This window comes from Pantherophis guttatus, chromosome 3 (genome assembly GCF_059756535.1).
Source record: "Pantherophis guttatus breed Tessera chromosome 3, ASM5975653v1, whole genome shotgun sequence".
NCBI classification, from domain to species: domain Eukaryota; kingdom Metazoa; phylum Chordata; class Lepidosauria; order Squamata; family Colubridae; genus Pantherophis; species Pantherophis guttatus.
Window position 1 is genome coordinate 69,671,220 of NC_142065.1, and position 16,200 is coordinate 69,687,419.

General features: G+C 38.0%; 1 protein-coding gene across 4 annotated transcripts in view; it reads left to right on the top strand.

The window, feature by feature from the left end:
* DNAJC6 (DnaJ heat shock protein family (Hsp40) member C6) overlaps window positions 1-16,200 on the top strand; it is a 64,671-nt gene that overhangs the window by 43,964 nt on the left and 4,507 nt on the right. For 3 of the 4 annotated variants that reach the window (XM_034433281.3, XM_034433280.3, XM_034433278.3), the window contains 9 exons: window positions 26-143; window positions 1,856-1,935; window positions 3,015-3,208; window positions 3,401-3,481; window positions 3,918-4,358; window positions 5,435-5,584; window positions 7,214-7,285; window positions 8,711-8,836; window positions 14,347-14,613. In XM_034433281.3, coding sequence (XP_034289172.1) covers window positions 26-143; window positions 1,856-1,935; window positions 3,015-3,208; window positions 3,401-3,481; window positions 3,918-4,358; window positions 5,435-5,584; window positions 7,214-7,285; window positions 8,711-8,836; window positions 14,347-14,613 — 1,529 coding nt within the window. The remainder of the gene's footprint in view (window positions 1-25; window positions 144-1,855; window positions 1,936-3,014; window positions 3,209-3,400; window positions 3,482-3,917; window positions 4,359-5,434; window positions 5,585-7,213; window positions 7,286-8,710; window positions 8,837-14,346; window positions 14,614-16,200) is intronic. The other variant, XM_034433279.3, reaches the window with a different exon arrangement.

The window sequence follows — 16,200 nt, forward strand, 5'->3', positions numbered from 1 at the left end:
ATGTTCTGCTTGCTTTTTTCCTTAGGGAATTCCGTGTTCAAGAAGGAAAAGTTGTTATTCCACTAGGAGTCACTGTCCATGATGATGTAGTTGTTTCTGTCTACCATATGCGATCCACCATTGGGGGACGGCTTCAAGCTAAAGTATGACTTGATGTATCTTTTAAATGCAAGGTTGAACGTTCAGGAACTTTAGCTGATCTAAAATATTTTAATAGTATGATATAAAAATTAGATTTAAGCATATTACTCAGAAAGACTGTTAGAATAATGAATAGTTTCCCCTAGTTAAAATGTTTGGATATGAAAAAGCAAATGTTGAAAAGTTGTGATGTTTCTTATTAAAACCTCTTTGGTAGCTTAAGGAACAAATTTTCTTTGATAATGTTACTGAAATATTATGTGCATACCAGTACTTGATGTCAGCAAATAGGAAGTGGACAGATTCATTCATTACCATGGTTGCTGCAGAAGCAACATACATCATGCATATAGCAAGGGTTGTGTCAAGAGTAATATGAAAAATACTGCTTCCACAAGCAGTCCACCCCTGGATCAACCATTAAGCAAAATAAGAATGTGCTTATGACATAGTAGTATATTTTCCCCCAGCTATCATGCCCTTAACCCTTTCATCACCAAACTCAACTTTAGTTTTTATCACTTATTGGGTGTACACTCAGTTAAGCAATGGAGAGGCCAAGGGACACTGTTGTTGGGCTGTGTTTACTGCATCCACTGGCCTTAATTCAACTTTGAATCAGTCAGAAAAATCCTATGATTCCTAGTTAACAGTCTTAGAGAACAGTTAGTGAGATAGCTTGATCCTAAGTTTAGGGAGGGGGAACATGTAGACGTGCCACTAGTCTACCATAAGCAAACAAATTAATGATGTATTGATTTATTTCCCACTTTTTAATAAATATTTTGAGGCATTTTATAAAATAAATGCCTTGGCGCTCCCATGTGACACCTTGCCTGCGCGAGCTGCGCGAGCTGCACTGGCTCCCGGTGGTCTTCCGGGTGCGCTTCAAGGTATTGGTTCTCACCTTTAAAGCACTCCATGGCTTAGGGCCCAGCTATTTGCGAGACCACCTTCTGCCACCGATAACCTCCCATCGGCCAGTTCGGTCCCACAGAGAGGGCCTCCTTAGGGTGCCGTCGGTCAAGCAATGCCGACTGACGACCCCCAGGGGGAGGGCCTTCTCTGTGGGGGCACCCGCCCTCTGGAACGAGCTACACCCAGGAATACGACTAATCCCGGACCTCCGGACCTTCCGTCGAGCTTTGAAGACCTTCCTATTCCAGCAAGCTGGGCTGGCTTGAAATTTTTAAAGGGTTTTAAGGGGTAATGGGTTTTAAATACTTTGGGAAGCCAATTGGATTTAATTCTGTTTTAAATTATTTTAAATTTTGTATTGTATGTATTTTAATCTGGCTGTGCACCGTCCTGAGTCCTTCGGGAGAAGGGCGGTATACAAATTTAAATATAATAATAATAATAATAAAAAATACCTCAGGGCAGAAAACATACCCAAACATACCCAACATTCCTTCCTCCTCCTATTTTCCGCACAACTACAACCCTGGGAGATGTGTAAGGCTGAATTGGGATTTGAACTCATAGTCTCTGGGTTTCTAGCTAGATGCCTTAATCACTAGAGGAAATTGGCTCTCTAGACCAAATTTTTATTTTCTTTATTGCTTCAATATTTTTTTGTTTTGTTTTTATGCCTACAGTAATAAAATAAAATAAAGTGAATTACAATTGACTTGATAGTTCTTCCATGATAAACATCTGAATTTTGCTATAGTTTTCTTTAATTTTAAAATTATGTATTTAACAATTCTTACAGATGACAAATACACAAATGTTCCAGATTCAGTTTCACACTGGATTCGTACCTCTGGGATCAACAACATTAAAATTTACTAAGTAAGTATTTCTAGAACACTGAACTGAATGAAAGTGGATATCATGAGGTCTTATTGTAATAAATAGCTCACAAATCCAACAAGTGGAAACTGCAGATTTGATTTATTCAAGAAATATTTACTTTGCCTTCAAAACAGGAATTTTTGAAAATAGGTTTTAGAATATAATTGCATAAGAATAATTACAATGCGTTAATGAAATAAATTCAGCTGCAAAAAGTGAGTAAAACATCCAATATATCAAAATTAATTTTGAATAAATCAAATTAAGCACAAGCAGATTCAAATAAACTCACGTATGGTACCTAATTATTGCAAAGTTTAGACCATGTGGGAATTTAAAATTAATTTCAACTTATTTTTCTGCATCAGGGTTGGATATCCTACATGATTCATGTAATATGTGAGTAGTGAGCAAGGTTCAGCGGTCAGAAGCCTGCAAGCCAGCCCCTATATAGAGATGAATTTAGGTAATTAAGAGAAGCTAACAGTATTAACAAAGCCACAGAAATCCACTTAAGTCCTTTCAGCTGGACTAATAATTCTGTTTCTCTTTTCTGTTAGCTGAAGAAGTCAGTCAGTATTCAGGAGATAGTAACTGAGTTGTATTGGCAGAGGTGTTGAGTAGGCTACAAGGATCATAGCTTCTTCTGTGAATGCTTTGGTTGGGAGATGGGTTTCTATAAAACTATTTCAGGCTGAACTAGGTTTTCATCAAAGAAAACATTAAATGTGAATGAACCTATTTATCTGCTCTAAAAGGAACCGTATATATCTTTTCCTTCAGGCATCTATGGAATATTTTCTGCATTTATTCATTTGGAGTCTGGGAATACATTAAGTCCAAAATACCCTTCTCTGATTCCAGTGAGAAATGCACTCCAAGGTCCAGATACTTAAATCTTAAATCAATTTTTATTGGGAAGTTCTATAGGACTTCTTGCTTATTATCACATAACATTAGTACTCTATTTAAAAATAATTAAACATATTGTATAAGTAAATTGTCATTACTATACTCAGGCTCAAAATATGATTTAACAGGTGATCTTCAAACCATTTTTTTGACTTAATCTTTAGGCCTGAGCTGGATGCATGTGATTCACCAGAAAAATATCCCCAACTCTTCCATATCATTGTGGAAATTGAAGTAGATTCTACTGATAGGCAGACTGACTTAACTCCTCCATGGGAGAATTTCACCACAAAAGACATCAACCCAAGCATTCTTTTCTCATCGCATCAGGAGCATCAAGACACCCTTGCTCTGGCAGGTAAGGAAGACATTTGTTTTATCTGGGGGAATAATCCCCAACCTGGTGCCCACATAGATGATGAGTTCCACTTCATAAAATCCCCAGTCAGCATGGCCAAAGACTGGAGATTTCAGCTTTCATGAAAATATCAAGCTTGGCTATTTTAAATTCACTCATCTTTGATTTATTTGGACTCCTTTTACATTATAGGCAGAAGTTCTGTAGATGCAGTGCAAGATAACCTAAAGAATGTTGGCCAGGGTGCATTCTTGTCATCTCTCAGCTGGCAAGGTACATATGATTTCTCCTCAAGTAATCTATCTTTCAGAACTCACAGTTTATTTATTAGTTTCCTTCCCTCCTTCATCTTCCTGCCTCTTTTCAGGGACCTTGTACATATTACGCCATAGTCCATAGGCATTCTTTAATTTAGACAAAATATCTGCATGTGCATGGAATTCAGTTCACATTTTTGAGTCAGCCAGATTTATTCTTGCTATTTGCACACAGCAATGTATGGCTGCAAAATCACTTGAACGCAAACACCATACATTCATTTATATTTTGGATATTCTCTGTGCATTGAGAATTAAACAATATTACTTAATTATTATTGCTGGTATTGTCTGCTTTCATGTGTGGCTGCTTTTCTCCCAAGGGTTGTTTTTTCTGCCTTAGAAGAATCACAAAGTTGCTAGCTTAACATTAAGCTGTTTTTACTGCTTAGATCAAAAGGCAGAAAGAACCAGTTCTCATCCCAGCTCTGAGGACAGGGCAGCACTGGTCCATGAAGAAAGCGAGCAATCTGATGATGAACTCTTATCCCTCTCCAGTCAGCACAGTGGCACTAGCACTGACAAAATTCACGGCACTTCAAAGCACAGCAAAAAGCAGCAAGAGCAGCCAGGGCCACCTCCACAAGAGGACGCAGATCTTCTAGGTTTGGACGGCATGCCTATGAACTATCCAGCAGCCCCCACTGCACCACCATCTAACTCAGACTTGCTGAGTGACCTTTTTGGGGTTGGAAATTCTGGAGGATTAAACCAAGGCGGTCAGGGAGCTGTTGAAGATGTCTTTCAGATGGGTGGAACTGGTTCGGCACAGTCAACTCCACGGCGGCCTGCAACTTCAGCATCCCCATCGTTGTCCCCAAGAATAGGAGAAGGTAAAAAAAAATCTTAAACATGACCTTACAGTACTTTACAAACAAATTCACTTTAAGCAATTGATGCTAAACAAGATTCCTCATGAAAAAGAGTTGTGTCTTCCTTTGGATTTATAAATTACTTTTCGTGATTATTAGTTTGCACACCTACTAACTGCTATGTTTTAAGACATGTGGATAGAAGAATTTTTTGTATCTACTCAGAACTCAGATGCAAATGGCTCCAACTAGTGCTGGCCAATTTTCTCTATTTGCCAGCAGTTTCTTCACTCCCTCTATTTTATGCAACTCAGGAAAATCTGGATTTTTTTTTTTGTAGCCTAAGCATAGTATTGTACTGGGAGATAAGAGAACAGGAGAGTTTCCTTGTGGGGATTTTCAATCCTTTCTAGCCTAGTTGTATATTTTAAGAGAGAGACTATGAATAAGTGCAATATAAGATCCAGTCCAGAACCACAATATTTTGTTGTTTTGATACCAACAGTAGGATAGCTAGGAGAGAATCAGGACTACAAAATGAAAAAAATCCATCTTTAACAAGGACTGCTTTATTAGGCTCCTGTTGATTTTATCTATTGCTACTCTGGTTGCTTGGTTTCTGCAAAGAATTATGAATTCTATTAATTAGATGTAATGCTAACCAGGTATTATTTACTTGGGTGCTTTCTCTAGCTTGCTTGTATACGCCAAGGGAGCAGGACATGTTATGACACCTACTGGCACATCCTATGCCCTTGCACATATAATCGTTTACCTATGCAATCTGAATTGCCTATTTACGTTGTCACAACAGGCATTCTTGATAAGTATTTGCTGAAAGCTGTGTGTCATCTATCATCACCACAGCATGGATCCAGTGTTGTTTTCCTCAACCTAATGACTGCTGCGATCTCCCTTCTCCATTTTTACAATTAGATTTAAAAGAATTGTGACACTTGCTTTAGCAGTGGTTCACCTTAATGGCACAGTTTGTGTAAAGTTAAGAATATTACACTATTTCTTTAAAATATAAGTATATTGTCCAGTATTGGAATAGAAAGGAGAAGCATGTTCTTAGAATTAATTTTTTTTTCCAGCATCTGCCTTTGACCCATTTGGGGGTAGTCCTAAGCAACCTGTCCCAGATCTTTTAGGCTCTTTCCTTTCATCAAATGCCAAAAGTGATCCTTTTCTTCAAGCAACAAGAAGTCCTTCACCTACAATGCAAGGGGATCCTTTTAACATGGGTATGATGTCTTTTTTATTTTTAAAAACAATTAATGGTACTGACCTTTCTCCCACCCATTCCTCAAATGTGGGTTACTTACAAATGGAAGAAGTAAAATGCTTTATTTTCCAATTTCTTTAAATTGTGCTGTGAATAGTATCTGTTCATGAATGAAGGCAAATATATGTGTCCCAGGACAGGGATCCAATCTGGGTTGGTCATTGGGACCAGAGGTTTAGTCTTCTGAGCTTTCAGACTCGTGCTAGAGCCCGTCCTCAGGGAACTTTTCTCTCTGGTGACTGACCCAGATTGGATCTTTCAGTATCTGTTCAGCAGTAAAATATCCATGTTCATTTAATTAAGAATAATAAACCACAGAGTTCAAATTGTTCACAAGTGAAACAGCAAAACATTGTGTGGTTATTAGTCAGCTTTTTGGGAAAACTCTCATTTTTTAAAAAAAATGTGAATAACACTGTAATCTTATTTGCAAAAAATGTGGAACCTGTTTCATCCTCAGTGAACTGATTCAACCTTGGCAGACACTTCCCAGACACTCAAAGTGGCATGGCTGTGTGAGAATTTTTTGTTTACATTAAGTCATTGACATTGTCTGTTGACATGAATTAGAGGCCTTTTTCATACTCGCAGTATTAAGTGCTTATTTTCCAATATTTTCATGGCTGAAGCAATATTTTGCCTTCTGCTTTTCACCCAATGTCATGGAAAAAATCTATGTGGTGGCAAATAATATCAATTTTCACCCAGTGATCTGCTGGACATTGGCACAACTGATATTTCTGTATTGAGAACTCCAGTTCACACATGAGCCATTCTTTGAACTTTGACCCTGCCAATATTTCAGAAAGAGGTTATGCACATATGATCCACTCCAGGATTTGTACTAGACTATCATGGCTTATGTACCCACAGCTAAGGACAAGGAAAAGATTGAAAAAATAAAAATCTAAAATGTCTAAGTACCAAAAATACCTGGATACAATAGTCATCACAGCCAATATTTAGGGAATTGTGTTCCCTCAAAAATAATTGCAGAACAATTTTGTTCATCCTCCTACTTTACACAATTGGGAAGATACAAAAATGTTTGAAGGAGACAACTTTCTTCTGAGTAAATAAGCAGAATTTTGGCCTTCTTGCATTCTAAGAAATAAATAAGTTGATAGAGGCTAACACTTTGCTTTGCAGCACTGAAGTTTGCATTTAAAAAATAAAGTGCTATGGAATTGGGAACATAGTAGTGCACTGGTATCCATTAGGATCATGTTGGCTACTTGTGGTTTAGGCATTCTTAATAGGCATTGTAGCATGACAGTCTTTAGGGGTTGCATGACAACTTCCACCTATGTAAAGTTCATGAACCTGAATTTTCTAGGTGACCAAAAGCATGTATATTGATTTTGTGAAAATGAATTCAGAACATTTTAGGTATTCATTTCTGGTGAAATTAGTACTCACAAGCTATTTATTTTGAGAAAATTGCTCAAAATTTGATATATATTTACTTAATGAGAAGACATGGTGAATTTACGACAAACAATGTGATAAAAGCTAAAACAAATGCTTGGATAACTTTTTATATTACTATTTTTAAAATATTGCTAAATGGCAATGTTTATCTTTTAAGGTCCTTCGAATACACCAACTGTTTCCATTCAGCCAGATATTTCAGGAGACTGGGAATGGCCTAGTAAATCAGGTTTGTCTGAAATTAATATATGTTTAAAATGATTTATAGCAATAGCACTTGGTGCTTTACAGCCCTCTCTAAGCAGTTTACAGAGTCAGCATGTTGCCCCTAACTATCTGTGTCCTCGGAAGGATGGAAGGCTGAGTCAACCTTGAGTCGGTGAGACTAATAACTAATACGTTTAAGATGATTTATGTGAAAGATGTTCACCTAAGAACTGTGACATTCAGCATCAGTTTCTAAGTAGTTATTTGTTTGTAAATTTATATTCTACCTTCCCTTCAAGAGCTCAAGATGACATACTTAGCAATATTTGGGGTGGAGGCTGCCTTCAGAATTGTATTGATTCCTGGTCATTGCCTGGAGCAGTCATTGCAATTTGCTTAGCAAGATTTTTGGAAGTGTTTTGCCATTGCCTTCATCCCAGGGCTGAGAGAGAATGACTGGCCTAAGGTCACACAACTGGCTTCATGTCTAAGGCAGGATTAGAATTTATTGTCTCCTAGTTCTTAGCCTGGTGCCTTCACCACTACACCAAACTGACTCTCTCTAAATGAAATGGCAATTAGGTTCCCATCAGGGATGTAAGAGGGGATCAGCCTCCAGCAATTGTTACTGAAATTTTGAAAATATGCTTGCTCAATGGACACAACACATTTAAATTTTAATATCTTAAATTTTGAAGAAGTACTGCCCAAAGGTATTACAGAAGTGCTAATGAAATAGAAAAATATGACACTCAGAAAAGTATTGATGTATTACAGAGATTTTACAAAAGCATGTGTACTATGAGTTATTCTTCTTCTTGTTGTTGTATCATATCCGTCATCAGACGCTGGCGATCATGTTGGCAATCCTATTTTTCTCAACAGCTGTATGAAAAAGTGCTGCTGAGTTTTGTCCAAACTAGTCCCTTAGGTTTTGAAGCTATGATGTTCTTCTTCTGTCTGGGCCTCGTTTGCCTTCAATTTTTCCCTGAAGGATTAAGTAAAGGATGCTATATTTTTCTGGGTGTTGCATCACATGTCCAAAATATTCTAACTTTCGCTTTTTAATGGCTTTGATTATTTCCCTTTGCTTTCCCAGGCGGCTTATCACCTCCTCATTTGTGATTTTGTTAACCTAGCTTATACGTAACAGTCATCTGTAAATCCACATTTGAAATGCTTCTAGTTTCTTCAAGTGGTTTTCTGTCAGACGCTCTACTCCATAGAGCAGGATAGAAAAGATGTAACATCTGACAAGCCTGATTTTCACTCTTAGGTTGATGTACGAGTTATACATGCTGCTATTTATATTTAACTAGTTGTCAAAAACCTTTTTATAGAACACGAGCCAAGTTAACTTCTTTATTCTCTGTTTACTGAATAACATGATTTAATGAAAAAGTAACCTATTTCATCAACTTGCTTTTTCTCTTCTTACATCATCTAGGTATGGTGAGCAAATCAACTGCTTCCAGCCCTACAGGATCACTGCACAACACCCCCACGCATCAAGCCAAACCACAAACTCTGGATCCTTTTGCTGACTTGGGAGCTCTTGGTGCAAATCTAGCAGGTTGACTGATGATTGCATGACCAACACATGTGTATTCAGAAGTGCATGTTCATATAACAGTCTGCTGTTATTAATGTCTGTTGCCTGCTTCTCTAGAATGAATAACCAAAGTCAACCCATGAACGGCAGATAGCAAAATGCTGCCATTTCTCCAGCTCTCAGTATTTCACACGGAGCCCTAGACAAATGTTAAGCTATTGGAGGCTCTTCTAAATTTTAAATAAAACTAACATAAGCCATAAAAGATTAAAAAAAAAAGTAAAAAGAAAAGTGAAAAATAGAAAAAATCAAAAATCAAAGAACAAAAAGAAAAGAAAAGAAAAAGAAGCAACTTCCCTTCTTCCCAGCAAATATATACTTTAAAAACATATCACCGCTTCTTAAAATATAACAAACTTCTTCACCTTATATCTCATCTCATTCTCAATAAACATAAAAATCCTCACCATTCTTCCTAATCAGTAAAAGTCCAGTAAGGGTTACCAGAAACAACCACCTATCTATTATAAACTTAATCTAATAAATCTAACAAATCCACTTAACTTTTTTTTTTTAATTTGATTTATATGCCGCCCTTCTCCGAAGACTCAAGGCGACTTACAATGTGCTCAGCAAACTTCATACTTTTATATTTATATCTCCTTGTCTGTTCTTAAGTAAATCCCCCAAACCTCACCAATCAAATACAACCAATAAAGGTTACCAGAAATAATGCCTCAACTATTTTAAACTTAAATAGAAAAAATTTAAATGTAGCAAATAACCTCTTATCATTAAAACAAAACCTTAAAACATTATTTTCCAGTTCTAGTAAAAAAAAAAACTCCTTTAAAGATTGGTAAAAATAACCATAGCCCATTTTATCCTTGATCAAATAAGCACATTTTATATTCTTTCCCGTTACTCCCAAAGTCTTGATCTTAATAGGTCCTCTCAAATAATATCCCAGCATATGGTTTCTTTTCATTTATTTTTCTTTTCTCACAAAATCACCAACAACATTAACAAGTCCTTTTTGTAAATCCAGTATAAAAAGATTATGCAAGTCATTCTTCTGGCCTGTTATTCACATATCCTTTTTAATTATTAAACATCACCTAGCTTTATTTGTAGGTTCAGTTCATCTTGTTCCTTCTTAGTTAAATCTATATTTAAGTCAATTTCATTCCCCAGTAAAAGTTATTTCACTTCCATAGCATCATCTAGTCTCTCAATTACAGCAAAAAAAAAAAATCTTTTAAAGTATCTGCTAAATATTTTTTTTCACACACACCTTGCAGTGTATCCATTATTTTATTTGCTTTTCATGCCCTCTAGTGTCCAACGTTTAAAGACCCAACTTATTACACTGGAATGTAATGTAAATATCCACTGTTTCCCATGGGAAGGATTTTATAATCAATTTCAATGTTCTATTTCAAATCCTTCTGTTTCTGCTATTTTCCAAAAAATAATATTTTTTCAAGTCCTTAAGTTCATATTTAAAACACTTCTTTCACTAAGGATAAAGAGACTTACCCAGTGAATGTAGTAGAAACTTGTCAGTCGAAAGGATCTTAATATTTTGTAAAAAGATAATTTAAACATTGATTAAGAAATGAGACTCTGTTGAACTTTTGTCCTTAAAAGGCTGCATTACAACTGTAAGGTTAGATGATATTCCATCTACTCCCAACCACTGAACTCATAAACCAACTGCAAAATTGTGGTTCCTATGATCTACTCATGAGAAGTGGTTATCCAGAATACATGTGGGTTATTTCATGATCTCTCCTTTTTCTGGAGAGATTTTACCAGTGCAGATCCAGCATCCAACTGTGATCTCCATCATAAATGCCATCCCATGTTGGCAAGACATCTGGCTCTGCATAGCATTCATTAGAAGTCTCAATTCTAGTAGAAATTCTAAGGAGAACTCTGAACAATTCTCTTGTTTTGTCAAGCTTCTTGTCCATTCAAGTGTCAATATAGAGTGCTTATGTGTCAGACACCCAGGAGAGATTGAGAATTTTGCATGTGTGCTGCACATATCAGGAATTGGTGATACTGGATTTGTATTAAGGATTCCACAAATGATAGCTTTGAAGACATGGCAATGACTATGCTGGGTTCTTTTGAAGTAACTCAGAATTTCATGGGTCTGCTACAATTTGTTATTTTCAACTTTAAGTGCTGATATTTGGACAATATGCATGGGAGATTTTTTTTTTACCACCAACCTGTTTATTTGCCTCTTGACCTCAAGATATTATATCTAGTTGGAAGAATTGGGGGGGGGGAAATTCTTAAGGGCATCTATAATTAATTTACTGCTAGAAAAATAATAATTGAATCTAGAATATCCAAATAGTTATAGTTCTATGACTTATTCCCAGAGAAGAGTCTAAAACGAGTGGAGTTCATTTTACCTGATTTTGACACTGATTCCCTTGGTGGCCCAGTGGGATGGTTTTGCTAAGAGAGATAGAGAGTGATTATGATATCCTTCTATGTGATAAAGAATTTGGCTTTGAAGTGATTTCCTTCAGACTCACCCCAGAATCTGTGATCATTAAAGACATAATATTTTAGAGGGAGGAATTCTCATTCGTTCAGCTTTCCAAATACTAATAGGTTGTGTCATATATGCGAATAGTTTGATTAATGATCTTCACCAGTACATTATCTAAATGGTGAGCAATTAGAAGTTACATATCTCATTCTATCATTGCAGCTTTGGTTTTGGTATGAGAAAAATTGCTCATCTTAACCAATACAATTAAGGAAATAAGTAAGCACATATTAATGCAATCCAATTAACAGATCATAAAATGTATGGAATTGTCCATTTTTCAATATCTTTCCAAAGATATTTGGATATTATACTTTTTATAAAATGCTTTGCCCTCCTTTTTCATTAACCTTTAAAGTCTACTATGATCTTTAACAACTACATTTATACTCTTCTCTGCTGTTTGCTGCCTCGTTTGTTTACATTTCGCATTCGTATTGAAATAAGGACCATCTCTCCTGGCTTGGTTTTCTGCTGGTTTGCAGAATCAAGGCCAAATGGATAATTAATGTGATGTGGCATGGCTATTTGTGGTTATTATCTTTTTTATTTATGTCACAGTATCATGGGGTTCTTTTAGAACTGGAAGTGGAAATGACACACAAAAAGAGCTTTATGCTTTTTTTTACTATTTACAGTGAAGCCATTTTTTTTTTTATTAATTTGATTTATATGCCATCTTTCTCCGGAGACTCAGGGCGGCTTACAATGCATTAAGCAATAGCTTTCATACTTTTGTATATTTATACAAAGTCAGCTTATTGCCCCCACAAACTGGGTCCTCAATTTACCTACCTTAGAAAGGATGGAAGGCTGAGTCAACCTTGAGCCTAGCAAGATTCGATCTTACTTTAATTGCAGACAGCTGGTGTTAATCACAATGCTATTAGTCTGCTGAGCCACCAGGCCTATAGCAGTTATTTACAGCAGATATATACACACAGTTTCAGTGTTCTCCCAATGTCAGGTTTCCTCCTACGTCTCCCTCTCTCCTCCTTCCCTACCTAAGAGAGATGATTCTCCTCTATTTCTCCTGCTTCCTCCCCCTTTTCTGGGCTTACCAAGAGAGAATGAAAAGAAAGGAATGGGCTGGATTTACTGTAATGTGCTTAGCACTTTCTTCTGGATCTACTCAGCTACAGTACTACTACTCCATTGGTAAAAGAACCTTTCTCAGGATCCTCTGCCTCTCAGTCCTTCCTCAGAGGGCTTTGCCAATAACCCACGAACCCCTTCCTTCCTACCTTGAGCCTTGTGTCAGGGTTTCAAGTAACACACCCATAGAAAGTAGAACTCCAAGGCAGGCAAATTCCTCAGTTTTATTGGATGCATCATACTGGCACAACTGGTGAAAGCTGACTCTAAAATTTCCCTCAGCTTTCACCCAAATAAAAGTAAAAGTTTCCCAATTCCCCCAAGTCACTGGTCATGCTGTCCAATTCAGGTGCTGGCCGGTTGCTTGGTTACTTCACTCCTCCTCTAGCCAGCCAGCTGTGAGAATGTCCTTGGTTCCCACAGGAAAGCTTTATTATTTTGGCTACAAAACCCCATCTAACTATCTTCCCCTTCCCTCTGTTATGTGGCAACCCTGAAGCCTCCAAGATGGCCTCAGCCATGTTCACTCCAGGGTTGACACCTTGTGAAGATGTCCTCTCTCTGGGCCCTCACTTCTTTTCTTTCAGGGAAGTCCCCTGTGGACCTTTCTTTTCTCTACCCAACTGGCAACTGCTCTGCACCCCCACAAAACTTCACTGTCCAACTTCTGTCTCCAACTATATTTTACACCACATTTCTCCCTCTCTCTCTCTCCCCTCCCTCCCTCCCTCTCTCTTCCTCCCTCCTTCCTTCCCTCCTTCCCTCCCCCCCTTTCTTTTGGGATCTGACCAGCAGCATGTCCCTCAGAAACTGAGGAGGTGGGTACTCCCCGCCACCCAGGGCTGTTGTCCTCAACACCTACATATCAGACTGGCCCAATGGGCCTGCTGTTTCTACATCTCCTCACATCAGCCCCGGCTAGCAGTAGTGACAACACAGATTGCCTTAAAGCCCAAGATTGAGCTGCTTCTCCCTTTTTCTCACTCCCTTTGTTGACTCACACCATCAGCTATGCCAGGCCATATGCCACAAGTCAGTATTATTTATTTATTTATTAGTCCAATTTATATGCCGCCCTTCTCCGTAGATTCAGGGCGGCTTACAATGCATTATAGCAATAGCCTGCATACTTTTATGTATATACCTGCTTATTAGGGCTTTCGGCCCCCCCCCCAAGCGGTGTTGTTCTATACAAAGCTGGCTTATTGCCCCACAATCCGGGTCCTCAATTTACCTACCTCGAAAGGATGGAAGGCTGAGTCAACCTTCAGCCTGGTGAGATTTGAACTCACACTAATTGCAGGCAGCTGGCAGCTAAGTGCTAGCACTTAACAGCACTTAGTCCGCTGCACCACCGAGGCTCTTTATCAGTAATAGGGAAATGATACAAAGATGCAAGCAAAAGTAAAACATTAGGATTACAATTGGTGATGTCTTAAAATATATTCTTAATGAATAGAATGTTGCCTTAAATATGATGGACAAGTCTCTTGATTATGCATTTGAGTTGATTGGGTGAGTTTTTGTTTCACTCCCCACTCACACCCCAAACAGTCAATCAACCCCAACTTCATCCTGCACTTGAAAGTAACAGGATATATCATTTTATTTGTTCTGGAGAAGTTGAAGGGTACAGCCATTCTCCACTCCCACTCCCAAATCTATAGGAAATTTACATTGTAAGATCTGTGTTCCTATATATTATTACTGAGTACAATAATTGTCAGCATTTATAATCTTGAAAATGTGTTTTATTTATAGTTCCCATGACTTGATACTTGGTTATAGGTGTAACAATTCTCATTCTGGTTTCTTACTAAGCCAAACATAACATTAATACACGTCGCTTTACTTCACGTTCCAGGTTGTCCTTCCTTTGCCAGCAAACCCACTACACCTACAGGAATGGGAGGGGTTTTTCCTCCTATGGGATCACCACAGAAACCATCTCCCCAGCCAATGGGAGGCGGCAGCTGGCCACAGGGCCCTGGATTCCCTAGGCCTCAAACCCAGACTAAACCTCAACAAAGCATGCCTCATTCTTCTCCGCAAAATAGGCCGAATTATAATGTGACTTTTTCTGCAATGCCTGCTGGTCAAAATGACCGTGGAAAAGGATCGGGCAGTTCTGGTAACTGAACTTTTAATTTTTTGAACTATGTTTTAATGTAAATAGTATGTTGCTTGGTAGGCTACAAAGTGCGATATTTTCATGGCCAAGTCTCAGTTATAAATGACATGTCTGAAATTAAACTAGACACTCTAATTCTAAGAGTAACTATACATCAGCTTGCTCCAACCAGATTCTCTCTATGGGTTTTGGAAATATAACACCCCAAATTAGGAATTGTTAACAGGGATCATGGAAGTGGCAGTCGTAAGACATCTAAAGGGCCTAGGAAGACTGAATTAGATATTATTGCAGAAATGGTACTGCTGCTGCTTATTTTAATAATAAACCAATGTTTGTCCTTCTTCCCAATGACTTATAAGTGAAGAAACAGCAACATATAGATTTCTGTAAATTTCTGGATTTTAGATTGTAACTCTTAGTATTCCTCATTGTTGGTAAGGACATTTCACTAGATGTGGAAAGGGAATAACAAAACCCAGGTATACCAGGGGTGAAATCCAGCAGGTTCTGACAGGTTCTGGAGAACCGGTAGCAGAAATTTTGAGTAGTTCGGAGAACCGGCAAATGCCGCCTCTGGCTGGCCCCGGAGTGGGGTGGGAATGGAGATTTTGCAATATCCTTCCCCCAGGAGTGGGGTGGGAATGGGGATTTTGCAATATCCTTCCCCCAGGAGTGGGGTGGGAATGGAGATTTTGCAGTATCCTTCCCCTGCCACACCCACCAAGCCAAGCCCACCAAGCCACACCATGCCCACCAAGCCACGCCCACAGAACCGGTAGTAAAAAAATTTGGATTTCACACTGAGGTATACCATTTTACAGCAGTATACTTGTAATTAATTTTTTTTAGTTACCACATGTTCACATGAGTTTAAAAGAGCTGAGCTTCTCAAAGGCAAGCGAAAATTATATTCATATTATTTGAACTGCTGAGCGAGTTTAAGTCCAAAATGGGCCTATCTGATAAACCAAAGAAGAGGGAATCTTACTCAGATAGGTAGGCTAGAAAAGGCAATATATGGAGTGCTAAATTACAAGTAGTCCTCAACTTACGACCATAATTGAGCCCAAAATTTCCACTGCTAAATGAGACAGTTGTTAAGTGAGTTTTGCATTTAATGACCTTTCTTCCACAGTCGCTAAGTGAATCACTATAGTTATTAAAGTTAATAACAGTTATTAAGTGTATCTGGCTTCCACAAGGATTTTGCCTGCCAGAACTTCACAAAAGGTGATCACATAACTCCGGGACACTGCAAGCGTCATAAATACATGCCAGTTGCCAAGCTTTCAAATTTTGATCACGTGACCATGGGGATGCTGCAACAGTCATAAGTGTGAAAAATAGTCATAAGTCACTTTTTTCAATGTGGTTGTTACTTTGGTCACTAAATGAATGGTTGTAAGCCAAGGACTACCTGTATCCATTACAAAAAAGTTCTGTAATTGAATTTCTAGTGACATGCTGTTGTGGAAAGCTCTGCTTACAACATTAGCATTGCAGGAGAAAGTATAAATGCCCATATTTTTCCCTGCTGTAGATGCCTATGTATTATCATGTTTGGCTTAAGTTTTGTGGTGCAGT